Source organism: Prunus persica, chromosome G6 (assembly GCF_000346465.2).
Source record: "Prunus persica cultivar Lovell chromosome G6, Prunus_persica_NCBIv2, whole genome shotgun sequence".
In the NCBI taxonomy this organism is placed as follows: domain Eukaryota; kingdom Viridiplantae; phylum Streptophyta; class Magnoliopsida; order Rosales; family Rosaceae; genus Prunus; species Prunus persica.
In genome coordinates, this window is record NC_034014.1 from 304,855 (window position 1) to 323,009 (window position 18,155).

The window sequence follows — 18,155 nt, forward strand, 5'->3', positions numbered from 1 at the left end:
CAGATAAATACGTGGATTCTAAATATGAAGGCTCGGGATCCTATGTGTATCTGTCCCTATGCGTTTCGTCCAAGTCATGTTTATAAACAGAAGACAACAATTCTCTTATTATAATACCAGTGAAAGAAAATGTGGGATAATAGAATCTCAGGAGCTCTGAATGAAAGGCAAACTATGTTCATCTGCCAGTAGGTGTAGCCAGTATTGTATCATTCTAAAGTACTCACAAAATAAATGCAAGCGCGAATATCATTTATAGTCTGGCTATGATTCCTTTATATATATATATATATATATATATATTAAAAAACGAATTGTTGATATGTGATAAATAATAAGAGCATTTCTAACTGCCTCTTCAACAACTTTGGTATATTAAAATAGGTAAGTCCGTCCTTTATTAACACTTCTAGGCCTCGTTTGGTTTATGAGAAAGGAGACTTGAGAATGGGAAATCAATTACTTTCTTATGTTTGGTAAGTCTATGTATGAGAAATCGTTTCCTTGCCAATGGGAAAGTAAGGGGAAAGTGAAGCCATCCTCCCAACTTGGGTTTTGTTTTGGCTTAAATACTAAAATGGTCCCTGTGTTTTAGTCTGTTGGCCAATTTAGTCTATGTGTTTTCAATTTGGCTAATTTGGTCCCTATATTTCAGACCGTTAGCTAATGTAATCCAATCCGTTAAACTTCTGTTAAAATATTAATAAAAAATATAAATATTTGAATTCAATCTATAAAATAAATAATTATGAAATAAAAATAAGATTTAAAAGCTAAAAGCAATTAAAAACCAAGGGACAACACCATTTTAGCAACACCCTTTCTCCCCAGCAACAACTCACCCACACTCAAAAACCCCAACTCCCCAAGCCATAGCCACCCACCCCACCCCTCCCCTTCTCTCTCTCTCTCTCTCTCTCTCTCTCTCTCTCTCTCTCTCTCTCTCTCTCCCAGTAGAATCTTCACCATGCAGTCATCACCCCACTCCCCCAAACCACATTGCTGAGCAGCCCTGTGCCCATCCTGTTTTTTTAATATATTTTTTCTAATGCTATGTTGTAGTTATAATGAAGTTTTAAATTAATTTCAACAAAATTTATAGGTTTTCAAAGGAAGAAGAAGAAAAAAAGATTTATCATGTTTATTTAACGGTAATTTTAACAAAATGGGCCATATTGACTAACAGCGCTAAACACAGGGACCAAATTTGCCAAATTAAAAACACATGGACTAAATTGGCCAACAAGATAAGACACAAGGACTATTTTAGCATTTAAGCCTTTTGTTTTCCCTCATCATGGGAAAGTTTGGGGGAAATGAACCAACATTAAATACACATTTTTTATGACCATTTTGTCCCTATTAACAATTTAGAATTACAATATATCATTAAATGCATTCTTTTTTTATTTAATTTAATATGAGTATAATTGAAAATTTATACAAATTTTGTTTTCCATTCCTACTCAAAACAAACATAGGAAATGAAATAAAGTGCTATCTCCTGGTTACTTTTCCAGCATTATCAAACATGAGAAATGAATCTTCCATTTTTCATCCCTTAGAAAATGACATGAGAAATAATTTTCCTTCAAATTCATTCCGTGAGCCAAATAGGACCCTAATGCTTATTCTCCTTCTTGTAAATTGATGTATTTTTTGTTACAACCAAAGTCTATGGGTTAGAAGGAGCCCACCAACCAAATCGGGCCGACATTCGGCGTAATCTATCATCATTCTAAATACGAGCCCGAAGAAGGTGGAAAGACATCAAAACAACCCAATCAATTTTCCAACCAAAGAAAACCAAATCCAAATGGGCCACTGCCCAACTCTAAATTGAAAATGTGCAATGATTTGAGCCCAATCCTAAGTCATTAGGAAATCGCAGGAGAGAAAATGCTTATGAAAAAAAAGAAAAAAGGTTCTGGAGTGTTCGGAAGTAGGACAAAGGAAAGGAGTCCAACGGTCCAGATTTAGTCTGAGTCTGGAAGCTTCAAGAGCTCAAGGGCGGGCAGTGGAGTGGGTGTCAACTTTATTCTTATGTATCCCTAGAGGTAAACCTAACTCCATCCATCCATCAGTCGCCAACATACTATAACCGTATAAAATTGCATTTCACACCCTCATTCTCTCGTCTCTCTCTCTCTCCTTCGGCGTTTCTTATCCAAAAACCCCACTAAACCCAAACCAGAGCTGCTGCTTCTTCTTAACCTAAATCTACCCACTCTTCATCCACTCTACTGTTTGGTTGTAAGGTCAGTCCTCTTCAAACCTTCTCTCTCTCTCTCTCTCTGTTGCCTAATTTTGTTCATATTATTTTGCTGATATAACTACACAAGTCTTTATCCTCTCGTTATGGCGTTTTTTTGAGGTGGCTTGCCATGCCCCTCTTGGCTGAAGCTTAGGATTGTGTGTTTAATCTTGACTTTTTCAATTTATTTTTTCAGCTTGCGTTTGTTCTCTGCGTTGTGTTTCCTCGTTTTAATTAATTAATCTTGATAATCCAGTTTAAATCAAATGAAATGAAATTGCTTTTTATGACCGGAAAGAAAAAAGAGGACCCCATTTGCGTTGAATTAGATATGCTACGAGAAATTTGTCTAGCTGCCTTTTGTCTATAGCTTACTAGCAATCAATTTCATCTCATATTTTATATATTGTTGTTTGGTCTTTATCTTTTCCTTTATGATGCTATCAATTTCTACATGGTTAACAACTATTGAGTTATACAATTTCTGATGTTCTCAATTTTTACAGGGGTAGATGGCATCCACTTTTGCAGCCATGACTTCAGTTGGCTCCTTGGCTGCTCCTAGTAGCCGTGTGATTGATAGGAAATTCGACAACTTGTCATCTCGTGCTTCCATTTCTCCATTCTCATTCTCTAGGAGGCACAATGTAGTTCTAAGGAGGACACGATCTCCTAGGATCTGTGCCATGGCCAAGGAGTTGCATTTCAACAAGGACGGTTCAGCCATTAAGAAACTACAAGTGAGTCTTCTGAACAGGAAGGATGCTATTTTCTGTTTTAATGCATTGGTGTGTCTTATGTATACGTTCTAACATTCATTCTGTTTGTTCTACAGACTGGTGTCAACAAGCTTGCCGACCTTGTTGGGGTTACACTTGGTCCAAAGGGTAGGAATGTCGTTCTAGAGAGCAAGTATGGCTCCCCCAAAATTGTTAATGATGGTGTGACTGTCGCAAAAGAGGTATGTGAGCCCTTTCTTTGTTTACAGTCACATTTTCTGATAGAACTAGTTTAAAGCTAACGACTGTTCTCATTTTTGCTTTGCTTTGTAGTATAGTTCTTAGCGTATGAGCTAAAAATTGTTTTACATCTTGAGCATCAACGTTTTTTTTTTTTTTCCTTTTCCTATTGCATTTACTCTGAGATTATAGCAGTATGTTTTGAGTTTGGCGAAGCTTATGAGCTAAATGCTGTCCTTTCCCCTTAATAAAAAATTGAAATGATGCCTTTTCACTTTCTATGATATTGCAATTTTGAGTTTCATTTAGGCATTGCAATTTTGGATTATTCACTTTGTTCGTTTCTGCCTTTAAAGGTTGAGTTGGAGGACCCTGTTGAGAACATTGGAGCTAAGCTAGTGAGACAGGCGGCAGCCAAGACTAATGACCTAGCTGGTGACGGGACAACAACATCTGTTGTTCTTGCACAAGGTCTTATTGCTGAAGGTGTCAAGGTTTGTACCATGATCTGTCTAATTGCATTCTGTTAAGAGCGATTCTGTCAAGACTCAAGGCCACTTCTGTTAACCAAGTTCAATTGTTCAGGTGGTTGCAGCTGGGGCTAACCCTGTTTTAATCACACGTGGCATTGAGAAGACCACCAAAGCTCTGGTACACGAGCTTAAGTCAATGTCCAAAGAGGTAGTGTGAATTGATCTCCAAGTTAATTGTTTCTCAATCATTTACCTTGTGGTGGTATCATCATGGTTTTGTCGCTTCTTTTCATTGCTTCATATTCCTCAAGTTTCTCCAGAGCAAGATCAATTTACAACTCATTGCAGGTTGAAGACAGTGAGCTGGCAGATGTGGCAGCAGTTAGTGCAGGAAACAACTATGAAGTAGGAAACATGATTGCTGAAGCTTTGAGCAAGGTGGGTAGGAAGGGTGTGGTGACCCTTGAAGAGGGAAAAAGTGCTGAGAACAGCCTCTATGTTGTAGAAGGAATGCAATTCGATCGTGGTTATATCTCACCTTATTTCGTCACTGATAGTGAGAAAATGGCCGTTGAATATGAGAACTGCAAGGTAATGTGTTCAATTGCTATCACATTTTTTTTTTCCTTCTTTTTACTGGACGATGGAAGTAACTTATGTTATTTGTGTAGTTGCTTCTTGTTGATAAAAAAATAACAAATGCAAGGGACCTCATTAACATTTTGGAGGAAGCTATAAGAGGAGGATACCCAGTTATAATCATTGCAGAAGACATTGAACAAGAAGCTCTTGCAACTCTTGTTGTAAACAAGCTTAGGGGAGCTCTAAAGATTGCTGCCCTTAAAGCTCCCGGGTTCGGTGAGCGCAAGAGCCAGTACCTTGACGATATTGCTATTCTGACTGGAGGTATTTTTACATCTATCATTCATTTTTGTCTCATTTTGCCCAAGGTGTCTTGTGCTGTGCTGATAGTATAGGTTTTCTTTCCTGTTTGAATGGGAGGGTGGTATAACATATGAGTCTCCGTTCTTGTTTTCGGATTGTAAAGTGATATTGAGATGCTGTTAATTTGCATATAGGAACCGTCATCAGAGAGGAGGTAGGGCTCACATTAGACAATGTTGGAAAGGAGGTCCTTGGCCATGCTTCAAAAGTGGTGCTTACAAAGGATACCTCCACGATTGTTGGTGATGGAAGTACCCAGGAAGCAGTTAACAAGCGAGTTGCCCAAATTAAGAACCTTATTGAGGTGAAGCCCTCTTTCTCACCTTCACATCCACAATTGCTTACAGAAGTTGTTTGCAATTCTTTGTTATCATAGTCTAATAGCCTTAATAAGTTAAAACTATATATGCAGGCGGCAGAGCAGGACTATGAAAGAGAAAAACTTAATGAAAGGATTGCAAAACTATCTGGTGGTGTTGCTGTAATTCAGGTTGGTTTCTAAATACTTGTAGATAATTTGGATTACAATGTAGTACCAATGGGAATTCATTTGTATTAACCTTTTCTTGAATATTGGAAGGTTGGAGCACAAACTGAGACAGAGCTGAAAGAAAAGAAACTGAGAGTCGAAGATGCTCTGAATGCAACAAAGGTAAAACAATTGACAACACTAAATCTTTGTAAATTATATCCCTGTTAAGTTTTATTACATCTGGTCTTTTGCACATTAAAGAAACCAGCAGAAATTTAAATTTTTTGTAATTGTCCAGGCAGCTGTTGAGGAAGGTATTGTTGTTGGAGGTGGATGCACCCTTCTGAGGTTGGCATCAAAGGTTGATGCAATCAAGGATACTCTTGATAATGATGAAGAGAAGGTAACTTATCTGTTGCTTATTGAACTCCCTCAATCTTTTGAGTTTTGTCAACAGAAGATTCTGACAATGGCAGAAATTGAATTGATTATTGGATATCCAGGATAGATTTTTTTTAATTTTTTTTCCTCTTTAGATTTATTTGGTCTGCTCAAGGCTCAAACCATATGGTAAATTACAGGTTGGAGCAGATATAGTTAAAAGAGCTCTTAGTTACCCCCTGAAGTTAATTGCCAAGAATGCTGGTGTAAATGGAAGTGTTGTCAGTGAGAAGGTATTCTTTCGTTTAGCTTTATGTACTATGTTACTATCTGATTTCTATGTATGTTTAATAAGTTGAAATCTCCTTTTTCAGGTGCTTTCCAGTGACAATCCTAAGTATGGATACAATGCTGCTACTGGAAACTATGAAGATTTAATGGCTGTTGGAATTATTGATCCAACCAAGGTGAGTTTCTGTTCTGGAGCTGTCATGTACATCGTGTATACGGATTTGGCAGCGTTTATGCTCTTGGGTATTTGAATGGTGATGAATGAACTGTGTAACTGATCCTGAGTGCTAGTGAAAGACTTAGTTTTGTTGGTTTAGCTGAATTCTCTAGTAATTTAACTGGAAGTGGTAGGTTGGGAGTTTAGTGCTGTCTTCATAGGTGGTTCCAGATGCCTGATAGGTGGTTTCTAGATAATTTTGCTTGATGGATGAGGTATTCTAGTGTGTAGCTGTATTGGATTTGTGTGTGCCTGGAAACTGAGTCTCTACTTCATGTATTGCAGCTAGATTTGCAGTGATTTGAAGTGATTTTTGAATTTTGTTTTTCAATGTTCAGGTGGTGAGATGTTGCCTAGAACACGCATCATCTGTTGCAAAAACTTTCTTAATGTCAGACTGTGTAGTTGTTGAGATTAAAGAGCCAGAAGCAGCAGTGCCTGCTGGTAACCCCATGGACAATTCAGGTTTGTAGTTAATCTAAAATAGCCCAAATTCTCTATTGCTGCCTGTTCTCAGCTTTTCTCTGGCTCAAAATGCAATTGTCCAACTATTTGCTCTAACTGTGACAGGCTATGGGTACTAGAGTTGATCGAGAATAACTAGGATGTGGTGAAGAGGAGCGAACAGGGTCAACCTGGATGAGTGGCAACAAGTTATAAGAATGAAGATAGTAGTTGGAGCCATTTTTTTATACATAAAAGATTCCGGTGAGATTAGCTTACCGGGAGTGCGGCAGATGTTGAATTGCAGTAGTAGTTCAGTTAAGTGTACGATTCCAATAACTGCAAATATAATTTAAATGGAAGAGATTTTCGTGCTCTGTGTGTGTGTGAATTCTTTTAGACTTTGGTTTTGTTTGGTTTATTTATGAAACTTGAAACCCGGTGTTTGAATTCTTGATGAGCACATGGTGGAATTGCAAATGTTGAAACCAGAAAACCGGGTTTGGTGATGAGATTAAGATGCTGCATTGAATGTTTATAAATATATATGGTGATTAGGTGAGCAATCCAGAGATTGATGCGTGTTTTTATGTGAGAGTTGTGTGGTGTCATTAAGTTATAGTATGAACCGAATTCAATTCTAGTATTAGTGCAAGCATAGCATTCATCCCTCCCTTCCGCAGATCGCTTCCCCGTAATTGACCGCCCTTTCTCTTCTCTTATAAGTTATATGGAAGGAAGGAAGGTGTCACTTGTATAATTACTCGATGCTTTTATTTCTACAACCAAAACGACACAGGAAAAATATTTTCAATCTGCTCGATATTCCAACCCTTTTTGTTTGTTTGTTTGTTTTTTCGAAGTAAAAAAATGATATTCTAAATTATTCTAATGTATGAGATGAAGGATCGAACTTGAATTCAAAAAACAGGCAGGCTACTTTAACGCGAGTATGTACGCATGTATTATGGTGCATGTAAATTGCAATAGAGAAGATGTATAGTTTGGGATTGCAGCTCGCAACCATCGCATGACAATGGAGCGTGGCAGGCCGCTCCACTTGGAATCCGCGGTTGAAGAAGTTGAACAGGTCAGGACGCATCAGAACCAACCAAGAGAGTTTTCTGCTGAATTACCCATTTTATTATACTTATCTGATTTTAGTTTATTCGACTAAAGGATTATTATTTCAAGTCAACTAACAGTTTGATGTCCCTATAGTAAATAGAATCAGCGCTACGAGTTAAGTTGCAACAAACAAACAGTGAAGAATTGAGGAGGATCCGATCCGATCTGAACGGCCTGCCATCCCACCGTTCCTAGTCTAACTAGAACTAGCAACTCAACTCACAAATCTTTTGGCCATGTCCACGTATTAAATTCAATATATATATATATATATATATATTTTTTTTATATGGCCACTCTTCTCCTCCTTCCTCCAAATCAAATGCCATTAAATTTGAATCCTAGGCATGCTTGTTTTACTTGACACCCTTATTATATTATTTATATGCGTTATATTCTTGTTTTCATTAAATTCAATAGCGGTGCGGTGGAGGCTACAACTACTATTATGCTTTTCTCTTTCCTCACTTAAATTATATACTAAATTGAGGCACAAGCTACATAACTTGCTTGCTTGCCGTTTGTGGCCATGGCCTGCCCTCTGTTCTTCAAGTTTAAACAAACAAAAAGATCAAGGCAATAGGGCATGTACGTAGAGTATGGCATTTCCAATTCATCCTCTTGTAATATCCCCTTTTGTACAGAGAAAGAGAAAGATGCCCTCCCTCCCTTTGTATTTTGTTAACATAATTAACCTCTAGGCTCTAGGAGGATGGTGGTGGGTGAAAGTGAAATGCTAATATGCTATATGCTACTACTTCAACAACTTTAAGGTTTTTTCTTTTTATTTTGGGATTTGTTATTTCTACAAGCTTTTTCTTTCTTTTTTTCTTTCTAAATATCAGTACAAGCCTACATGTAGAAGACGACCAAGTCTTCAAGTCAGTGCAAAAATAAAAAATAAAAAAATTGAAGAAAAAAGAGCATTTATAATAAGAGAACACTTTGAAAAGTGAATACGTACGCAACCCAAGAAGCGTGTCAAAGAGAGAGACTGGGAGAGAGGCAGAGGCAGAAAGCAAAGAACATGTAACATGGATCGTTTAACTAAACAAGAATAAGAGCCATTCCATTCCCACATTCCCATTTTTCCACATTTTTTTTCTAATTTTTCCGTTTCCATGCATGAAAATGGCAATATGGGTTCGGAGTTGTTGGTTGGTGTGGGTCTCTCTCCTTCTCTCTGTGTGGAGGTGATGTGAGAGAGAGAGTGTGTATGTGAGCGAGTTTGCCAAATGCCATCTCTTTCTTTCTCTCATTGAAAACCTCTCCTTCTTCTTCACGCCGCCTCATTCTCTCTCTCTCTCTCTCTCTCTCTCTCTCTCTCTCTCTCTCTCTCTTCACCAACAACACTTATTAACACACCCACACACTGTCACTCCCTTTGCACTCCCCTTTTGTTTTAATTTACCAAAAACACCCTCTTTCTCTTCTCCAATTCTCCCCCAAACACTCTCTCTTTGCTCCTCTCTCTGTATATGTCTCTGTTTTCTCTCTCACTCTGATACCACTGCCCCTCATTGCCTTTTTCTCACTCCCACGTACGTCTCTCTTCTTTCCTTTCTTTGTTTCAATCACTTATTGGGTTCTCTTTCTTCTGCATTGTTCTTTCTATTATGTTTGCTCTTGTTTTTTTTTTTTTTTAAATTGTTTTTTTTCCATATTTCCGATATATCGTTTTGTGAAGTTTTGATATTTTTGTGATTCTGAATTCTGAATTTGGCACTGGCTTCTTGATGATCAGGATCATCTGGGTTTTCTCACATTTGATCAACCATCGAATTTGGGTATGTTTTTCCTTACTTTTTGTTTAATGGGATTTTTCAAAGCAATCCGATTGATCAACCCTTTTCTTTGTTTTGTACGTAAGAATTGAGGAAAATGTGTTTTTATTATTATTAATTGTTGAATTTCTGTGATGATCCTAATGGTTTTGATGCATTTTGTGGACTCTGTTTTCGGACTGGGGATTGGCATTCATTGATTTTGTGGTCTACAAATTATCTCATGCTTACATAAGTCTTTGTGTTGTCTATGCTGTGTTTTTTTTCCTTTGCAACATTCACTTATGGGTAGGGAGATTTTGATGGCAAGAGCCTATTTTTCGGTTGCAACATTCATTAAAAATGTTACATTTTTATGATCATTTGCTCTAGTCAAAGTGATTTTTATTAGATTGCGGATTTTTGTACTTCATATTGAAATTCTGGGTGTTTATATTTGTAAACTGCGAGTTGTAATTTGCATAAATATTCTAGGATTATGCTTAGTATTGGATGGCTTTGAGTGACGTTGGTGTTGCATTTGCTGAATTTTGTACTTATGTCATGTGTGGTTCTTTTGAGGTATAAAGAAAATCTTGCTGAATTGAAGGGTTTATCTGTGGAGTTGGCTTGCCTGCTAGTGCTTGCTCTGTTTGCCAGAGGGCATTCTTAAACAGACTGTGAATACAATATGGAAGAAGGAAGAACTGAACTAGAGTTTGATGAATTTGAGAAGCTTCTTGGTGAGATACCAAATGCTACTTCTGTGAACCCACATTCTGAGGAATCTGGAATTAAAAGTGTGTCTCTGAATGGAAGCTTGTCTCCCATCTGTGTGAACTCCTACAAACGGCCTTTAAGTGACAAACTCCATACCAACGGCAGGCGGAATGAGGGAAAGAACTCAGTGAAGAAAATTCAGAAATCACCAGTGGCAAGGGGTCAACCAGAGGTGGCAAATCTGCCTGATGACCGATCCTTAACATCTGCATTTGCAGGACTGAGCTTTGATGGTGGGGTGACTGTGGAAGCTGGAAGTCACGAGGAAACTTGTAAATCCATGCAGAACTTCTCCTTTTCATTGAATGGCCAAATCCCAAACAGCTTAAAGACACATATTTCCGATTCAGATGCTCCAGTCATGGTCGTTCCCTCTTTCCAAGCACCAAATAACACACCTTGTGGCTTTTATGAGTTTGATGTGACAAACATAGGCCAAGAAAGTTCAAATATGTCAAAATTCAATTCTGAAGAGCTTAAGAAACCTCAGGTTGTCTATTCACAGCCTATGGAAACTTTATCTTCTGCTGTTCCTCTAGCTCACGCAGTGCAAGGTTTTCAGTTCCTCTCTAATGTGCCTGGCCCTGGTCTGCAGTTTCCTCTAACATCTGATCCGCAGCAATTCTTTCTGGATGCACAATCTCGTATTCCTTACCTACGTTCACAACAGTTGAACCAGAATCAAGTTAGTTGGAGGAATATGGAAGAGGAACAATATTATAGGATGCAGCAAAGATATGTGTACATGCAGCAGCTTCATGATCAGCGGTTGGAAGCTCAGCATCTGGTTCAAGGAAGTGGGAATATTGCAAGCAGGCTAACATGTCCAAACCCCAGGCATCCCCATTTTGAGGTGCCAATCTCCCATCGGCTCGAACAATCTAATCAAGAACGAGTTAGGAACAATTATGTGATTCCCAGGGGTCCACACCAATCAAATCCTGCCCTTTCTTACACAGATTTGAATGGGATTCAAGTTTTTGACAAGGTGGGGAAACAGAGTTTTCCTGAGAAGATTCTAACAAGATCACATGGAATGAACACACTTAAGGCTGTGAAGTTTGGTGCTGTTGGAGCAGATGAATCACTTGCTCATGTTAGTCACAATGGCAAAGTTCTCTCAAATGGTCATTTCCGGCATACCTTCTCTACTCAAAACACTGGATGTTTTCAGTTGGATAGTTTGAGCACATGGGGTATGTTCCCTAGTTTGATGCACCTTAAGAATACAGATATGAAGGCACTGCCTCAGAAATATACCGACATGAAGGCATTGCCTCAGAAATATAACTCCATGGATGAAATTACTGGTAGAATTTATCTCATGGCTAAGGACCAGCATGGTTGTCGCTTCTTACAAAGAAAATTTTCTGAAGGCGCCCAAAAGGATGTTGAGAATATTTTCTTTGAAATAATAGATCACATTGTTGAGCTCATGACAGATCCTTTTGGGAATTACCTCATCCAGAAGCTGCTTGAAGTGTGTGGCGAGGTTCAGAAAATGCAAATTCTTCATTCAATCACTAAAAAGCCGGGGGAACTCGTTAGGATTTCGTGTGATATGCATGGGTTTGCCCTCTCTCTCTCTCTCTCTCTCTCTCTCTCTCTCTCTCTGTGCATATATATATATATATACATGTGTGTGTGTGCGTTTTAATTTCTCCAGAGTCAATTTTTTCTTTATTACTATTTGATATGATAAAATTGGGAATTCTTCCCAACCACAGGACTCGGGCTGTTCAAAAGGTTATTGAAACCCTCAAAACTCTGGAGCAGTTTTCCATGGTCGTTTCCTCCCTAAAGCCAGGGATAGTGACTTTGATAAAAAACACAAATGGCAACCATGTTGCACAACGCTGCTTGCAGTATTTAACGCCTGAATATCGTGAGGTAAAAGATATTGATTTGTGCGTTGAATTATTTTTGAAGTTTACAAATATATGGATGTTGCTGATATGATGATGTTTTCTTTTTCTGCGCAATGATGCAAGCAGGCTAATTTATCTGTACATCTTCTTATCTAGGTACAAGCACATAAAAGATTAAGAGAAGGATAAGAAAACTTTTTAATTACTTTTAGTTATCTTTACATACGATTGAGTTTAATTATATCATTACTCAAGTCAACTGCTTTGTATACTTAGCCATCACCCCGTAATTTTGCTCATATTTCTTTTTGGTTTTACTTAGTCTCTCATTTCAGATTTTCATGTAGTAGAAGAGGTTTTTTCTCAGGGGTGGGGTGAGGGGATGCTCTTCTCAACTTGGAATGGCTTTCATTAGGCTAATGAAGTGTAACGAAGCCAGGACTTCCTTTTACAATAAGATCACTTCTTCGTATCAGTGGTGGTGGTGGTGGTGGTAGTAGTAGTAGTAGCAGCAGCTGTAGCAATAAGATCACTTCTTCTTTGTATCAATAGTAGACCAGCAGTAGGAGTAGCAGCAGCAGCAGCAGGAGTATGGGACTTTTCCTTTTCCTTGTATATAGAGCATTAAATGCTAAACTGATAAGACCAGATCACTGGCTCTTGGTTTATCATCTGGAGTGGTCATTCTGCTTGGATGGGTTTTTGTCTCCTTTGCTTATATAATGTAGCAGCACAATGATTTGATGTTCCTATATTCTTGGTTTAAATCTTATTATCCTACAGTATTAGTCAATTAGAATTTAAAGAAATATTATAGCATGGAATGAAAGAATGGCATTGGTTTCTTTTGCAGTTTCTTTTTGAAGCTGCAACTACTAATTGTGTAGAGCTTGCAACGGATCGCCATGGCTGTTGCGTGCTACAAAAATGCCTTAGCCATTCTGATGCTGAACAAAGAAACCGATTAATCTGCGAGATCACTTCGAATGCTCTAATCCTTTCCCAAGATCCATTTGGGTACTCTCTTTTTCTCATTTCTCTTCAATATCCTTGATATGATGTGTTCTTAGCATGGCAACAGATCTGTGCGATTATTTACTACACTTCATCTGGGAGATATTTGGATTTACTTCTGTCAATATGCCATCTCAAAGAAGTGTATTGACATGGCGATAAAAAAACATAGATTAGCTTGTAGAGAGAGATGCATAACCAATCTCGGTGGATGCCATGACTAGTGATAAAAAAAAAAAAAAAAAAAAGTCTGTGCTGCTTTTCCTTTTTCCTCTTTTCTGAGGAAAACAATATTGGCTATAACCAAGTAATGTAGATATTAAGTTTTAAGGTTTGATTTATAAAGATCGATACTGATTTCTTAGCTCTTTTGGCTTAGGTCTGTGCAATGTAGTGAGTTTTGACCTGCGGCTGGTTTTCCAAACATGTCTTGTGTGTGGTTTTACTCTTGGAAACCAGTGCTCCGTGGAAGCATAGGTTTGTTTAGATTGTCTCTGAAAGATTGAATAGAGTAATCAACCCCACACAAAACAGCTTTTATTACACTAGAGTCCATTCAAATATGTTTAACAAGCATCAATTACTAGTTTTCAAATCCAAGTTTGGATGTACAACTTTGAGCAAAGAATGTCATTGTTTTTTTCATTTTGCAGGAACTATGTTGTGCAATTTGTCTTTGAACTTCAGCTTCCATGGGCAACTGTAGATATTCTTGACCAGTTGGAGGGTAATTATGGGGATTTGTCTGTGCAGAAGTATAGCAGTAATGTGGTTGAAAAAAGCCTGAAATATGCAGGTGAAGAGCGGCGCGTACGCATTGTTCAGGAGCTTATAGAAAATCCGCGCTTGGATCAAATCATGCAAGACCCTTATGGCAATTATGTTATCCAAGCAGCACTCAGTCAATCAAAGGTTAGTACATGCATTGGAGTTAGATTTTCTTGGCGATTATGCTAATCCTGTTTGTTTTTTGTTTTTATTGGGGTCGTAGTGTCTTTTCTTTATAGTTGCCCTTCTGAAATTCTCTTCTATATGATTTATTAGGTGATATGGTTAAAGATTATAATTATTGCTCCTTGTAGAGGAAAATTGTAACAGTTACATTCATATTATTGCTCTTCTACTACAAAAAACTATCTGATGTTAACATGGTGGTTCCAAGTTTATTTTAGTGGAATGCATCTTTGTTGTGTTAAAATGATTAGGTGTTCTGTGCTTTATGAGCAGGGAACTTTTCATTCTAAACTGATGGATGCAATAAAACCTCATGTGCCTGTGCTTCGGACCAGTCCTTACGGGAAGAAAATCCTCTCTAGCAATATTTTGAAGAAATAATCTGTTGGTATTATCACAATATCTTCTCCTTTGACATATCATTCAAGCTTGTTCAATTTTCATTTCTTTGTTGGGTATTCACAACTGAAGCTTTTCTTTCTGCCACTGTAGGTTTTAATTGTTTGAAAGAATTCCTGTAAATCTGTAATAAGCAGGTGATCAAAAGTCTTAAGCTTAGCATTATTGCTTATGGTTTTTTTTAAGATATGAAGACCAAAGATCCCTTTAAGTTCTCATATAAACAGATGGAAAGTGAATTTTAATTCTTCGATTTTCTTTCAGCAGGTTTTGACTACGTCAGAGCAATCTCGCATTACACGAGATCCATATGTTTGTAGATAAGCGGCATCTTTGTGTTCCTTTATTTTTGCATAGAATAAAAGCAGTGTGAAGATGTAGAGTTGTTTGAGCTATGGAGAAGTGTACCATGGTTGAGTGTCTTGGCTGAAGCCGTAGCTAGTTGGATGGTGTCAAGATGGAGCAATTGGAAGTTATCTGTTTTTTAATGTGAGACATCTTAGCAATGTAAATCTAACATCTATAGATTACCATAATGAGCTTCATCTATAGATTACCAGAATGAGCTTCATCTATGATTGTGTGTGTATATATAATTATATATGAGTATTCAGAAACATAATGTTCTAATTTAAATGATAATAACTTAGCATGCAAGTGAAGCTTTTTTCTTTTCTTTTTTTAAAGAAAAGAAAAGAAAAGAAAAAAGCTAACTGCTACAGATAACTTAGCATGCAGTTTCCGTTCCATCTGCTGCTGCCAGAACGTAAAACCTTTCACTTCAGTCTTTCATGTGCTGAAATAAGGCAATTACGGTGGCAGAACGCGCAACACAACACATTGTCAGCCACCCATAAAAGTGACACGTGGCCTCACACCCTTGAATTGAAGACAACGGCCTATTAGAGCCACTAGTCATGCACTTGTAATCCAAACCTTTTTCTTTGAGACCAAACAAATGGAATTTTCATTCCAAATTTCAGCAGCTCCAACTCCAAGATCTTCTCCTTTAACATTCAGCTAAAACAAGCAAACTAGCTCCAAGTCAGAACAAAGACCATGTCTTTAGCTTCAACTAGTCACCTCTCTCTCTGTTCTTCACCACCCTTGCCAAGAACGGCTTTAACCAAGCAGACCCCACTTCTGTTTTCTCAAACCAAGCTTCTTTCATCCAAGAATTGGTCATCCCTGAGCACTTCAACCTGTTTTCTAAATACCCAATTGGTAAAGCTGTCAATTTTTGTCGTAAAAGCATCGGAAACTGAGTCTCAAACATCGAAACCAGCAGCAGAAAGTGGAAATGAAGAAGGAGGAGAGGAAGCATTTGAAGAATATGAGGTAGAAGTGGTGCAGCCTTATGGGCTGAAATTTGCCAAGGGTAGAGATGGTGGAACTTACATTGATGCGATTGCAGCTGGTGGATCTGCTGATAAAACTGGCAAGTTCAGTGTTGGGGATAAAGTACTTGCCACCAGGTTTGCGCTTAGATTCGTCTTCCCCTTCGAATTTGTCCTAGCTTTGCAGCTTGTAGTAAACCATGCTTATTGCTTGACTTGTATGATATGCTTGCTGAATGAATAGTTAAGCATGTGGCTTGGTTTGCATAAGGAGGATCCATATTTTTGTAGCGACTTTCTTTTTAAATGTCTAGACCTTTCATTTATCATGGTCTCGTCTTCAATGGTTCACCAATAAATTCATGGAACAAGATGTTGGGTAATCAGAGATATGAAGAGGCGCTCTGCTTCTTCCAATTAAGTTGGAAACAAATGCTTTATGGGTTTTGCGATTAGTCTATACTATAGGTAACTCATTTGAAGTCCATATCATTGCTTCCACAAACTCTCAACACATTCCTGTGTATCTCAGTTTCTTGAGGGGTTAGATGTTGCTATACGATTAACTAAGTACTTTGGATTTGCTTAAATTTTTCTTCTTCTTCTGAGAATGTAATTAAGGAGTGCCTGTTTGGAAATGTGATCAAAGAGTTCTAAAATGCATGCAGTGCAGTTTTCGGGGATGAAATATGGGCTGCTGCTGAATATGGGAGGACAATGTACACCATTCGCCAGAGGGTCGGTCCACTTCTAATGAGAATGCAGAAGAGAAACGGTTAGTAGCTCATCCCCTGTGCCTGCTTTGTACTCTTTATCCTCTACCACAATCTTACCTTCAAGTAAAATAAGCACTCGTATACTCATGGACAACGAAAAACAAGGTTATTAGGGTGTTGAATCACACAAAAACTATAGAAACGATTTGTTCAAGTTCAAGGTTCATTTCCCTTAAATCAATATTTTGTAACATTGTCTGATGTCTTCAACAAATTTATTTATTTCCAGGCAAGATAGATAATTCAGGTGAATTAACAGAAAAGGAGATTATCAGAGCTGAAAGGAATTCTGGTGTAGTTAGCAACAAAGTGAGGGAAATCCAAGTGAGTGAATCATTGTTCCAGTTGCCAATATAAACAATGCCGAATTGTTTCTCCCTTATACAAGAGAGATATAGAGATATTTCTAGAAATGGCCTCCAATGTAGTCTCTATATGTTTGTAAATGACTTCAGATGCAAAACTACTTGAAGAAAAAGGAACAAAAAGCAAGGAGAGAAAGTGAACTTCGAGAAGGGCTGCAGCTTTACAAGTATGCAGCTTGATCTTATATTACACTCTCTCCTCTAGGAAGTCCAACTTTCAGATAAGTTTAATCTCACTGGCAATTTTTTTCTTTGTTCTTTTATTGGTTGATAAAGGAAAGCCAAATATGAGGAAGCATTGGAGAAATTTGAGTCTGTACTAGGATTAAAACCAGAGTTAGATGAAGCTTCGGTGGCAAGTTACAATGTTGCTTGTTGTTATTCTAAGCTTAATCAGGTATTGCTCTTGTTTGAATGAACAAGGAACTATTATTACCATTGATCGTTTTGCTTCAGCATTTCTCTTGGTTTTGGCATTGGGAGGTTTAATCAACACACCAACTTGCCACTAGTTTTGAGTCGATAGTCAATGACCAGTAACACCTATTTTACCATTTCTCAGTATGCTTATTTCTCAACCATGAAAAATATTTCCACCGGAGTTAACCTATTTTTTTATTTATCTGTCTACAGCTAAACATCACAGGTTAAATATTTAGTGAAGGATGTTCTCACTTTTCCTATTCATTTATGTCTTCAACTAACTGCTTTATTTACATTCCAATTCTTTAAATAGATACAAGCTGGGCTCTCTGCACTTGAGGATGCCCTGAAAGCTGGCTTTGAAGACTTCAAGGTAACATACCAATTTTTGAGAATACCATGGTTTGTTACATAGATCTTCTTATGAAATTATTATTATTGTTGACAGAGAATCCGGACTGATCCTGACCTAGCCAATGTAAGAGCATCTGAGGAATTTGATCCTCTATTGAAAAGATTTGACGAATCATTCATCAATGAGAATGCCATCAATGCCATAAAATCTCTATTTGGAATTTTCAACAAGAAATAGAGTCACGAGTTACTTTGGAAATTAAAGGACTTGAACTGGTGTGCGTTTGAGCTTACTACAAAGTCAACAAAGGGATTGACTAAGGCATCAGCCATTTGATGCTTCAGATGGATCAGTTTCGCCAGTATCTATTTGTTCATGGCTTTAGTTTTGGATGAGTTTTGAGTAATTTTTGTTTACTGTACTTATTTCCATTTTTTTTCTTCTCTGATGAGAGTCTTCTATTTGTAATTTGCAAGAATTGAAGATAGAAGGAAACTTAAGAGGGTTACGAAAAGTTTCATATCAGCGTCCTCAATACTTGACATTTTGCCACTATG

At 37.7% G+C, this 18,155-nt stretch overlaps 3 protein-coding genes across 8 annotated transcripts; all 3 read left to right on the plus strand.

The window, feature by feature from the left end:
* LOC18774959 (ruBisCO large subunit-binding protein subunit beta, chloroplastic) lies at positions 1,968 to 6,886 on the plus strand. The gene is made up of 15 exons (XM_007208248.2): positions 1,968 to 2,258; positions 2,761 to 2,994; positions 3,090 to 3,215; positions 3,570 to 3,707; positions 3,799 to 3,894; positions 4,035 to 4,277; positions 4,358 to 4,592; positions 4,766 to 4,935; positions 5,044 to 5,121; positions 5,212 to 5,283; positions 5,402 to 5,506; positions 5,685 to 5,777; positions 5,859 to 5,951; positions 6,331 to 6,457; positions 6,563 to 6,886. The coding sequence occupies exons 2-15, from the start codon at positions 2,767 to 2,769 to the stop codon at positions 6,574 to 6,576; spliced, it is 1,818 nt and encodes a 605-aa protein (XP_007208310.1). The 5' UTR covers positions 1,968 to 2,258; positions 2,761 to 2,766; the 3' UTR covers positions 6,577 to 6,886.
* LOC18772471 (pumilio homolog 12) lies at positions 8,266 to 14,978 on the plus strand. Of its 6 annotated transcripts, none has more exons than XR_002272300.1 (9): positions 8,266 to 9,105; positions 9,309 to 9,351; positions 9,918 to 11,676; positions 11,835 to 11,997; positions 12,829 to 12,992; positions 13,643 to 13,901; positions 14,217 to 14,331; positions 14,436 to 14,479; positions 14,607 to 14,978. XR_002272300.1 is itself a non-coding variant. In XM_020567139.1 (9 exons), exons 3-7 carry the CDS (start codon positions 10,019 to 10,021, stop codon positions 14,322 to 14,324), a joined length of 2,352 nt encoding a protein of 783 aa, XP_020422728.1. In that variant the 5' UTR covers positions 8,266 to 9,105; positions 9,309 to 9,351; positions 9,918 to 10,018; the 3' UTR covers positions 14,325 to 14,327; positions 14,436 to 14,479; positions 14,607 to 14,978. The 6 variants fall into 6 exon arrangements, 2 of the variants coding, with proteins under 2 accessions (XP_020422728.1, XP_020422727.1); XR_002272297.1 differs by having other exon boundaries at positions 14,610 to 14,978; XR_002272299.1 differs by having other exon boundaries at positions 9,938 to 11,676; positions 14,610 to 14,978.
* Positions 15,268 to 18,120, plus strand: LOC18773295. Its single transcript, XM_007205439.2, has 7 exons — positions 15,268 to 15,817; positions 16,348 to 16,454; positions 16,685 to 16,779; positions 16,911 to 16,987; positions 17,097 to 17,217; positions 17,557 to 17,616; positions 17,692 to 18,120. Exons 1-7 carry the CDS (start codon positions 15,402 to 15,404, stop codon positions 17,833 to 17,835), a joined length of 1,020 nt encoding a protein of 339 aa, XP_007205501.1. The 5' UTR covers positions 15,268 to 15,401; the 3' UTR covers positions 17,836 to 18,120.

Coding starts and splice junctions, on each gene's coding strand:
- LOC18774959 (XM_007208248.2), top strand. CDS start 2,767: ATGGCATCCACTTTTGCAGCCATGACTTCAGTTGGCTCCTTGGCTGCT. Junction 3,895..4,034: donor TTAAGTCAATGTCCAAAGAG/GTAGTGTGAATT, acceptor AACTCATTGCAG/GTTGAAGACAGTGAGCTGGC. Junction 5,507..5,684: donor TTGATAATGATGAAGAGAAG/GTAACTTATCTG, acceptor GGTAAATTACAG/GTTGGAGCAGATATAGTTAA.
- LOC18773295 (XM_007205439.2), top strand. CDS start 15,402: ATGTCTTTAGCTTCAACTAGTCACCTCTCTCTCTGTTCTTCACCACCC. Junction 16,988..17,096: donor GAAGGGCTGCAGCTTTACAA/GTATGCAGCTTG, acceptor TGGTTGATAAAG/GAAAGCCAAATATGAGGAAG. Junction 17,617..17,691: donor CTGGCTTTGAAGACTTCAAG/GTAACATACCAA, acceptor TATTGTTGACAG/AGAATCCGGACTGATCCTGA.
- LOC18772471 (XM_020567139.1), top strand. CDS start 10,019: ATGGAAGAAGGAAGAACTGAACTAGAGTTTGATGAATTTGAGAAGCTT. Junction 11,677..11,834: donor ATTTCGTGTGATATGCATGG/GTTTGCCCTCTC, acceptor TCCCAACCACAG/GACTCGGGCTGTTCAAAAGG. Junction 13,902..14,216: donor CAGCACTCAGTCAATCAAAG/GTTAGTACATGC, acceptor CTTTATGAGCAG/GGAACTTTTCATTCTAAACT.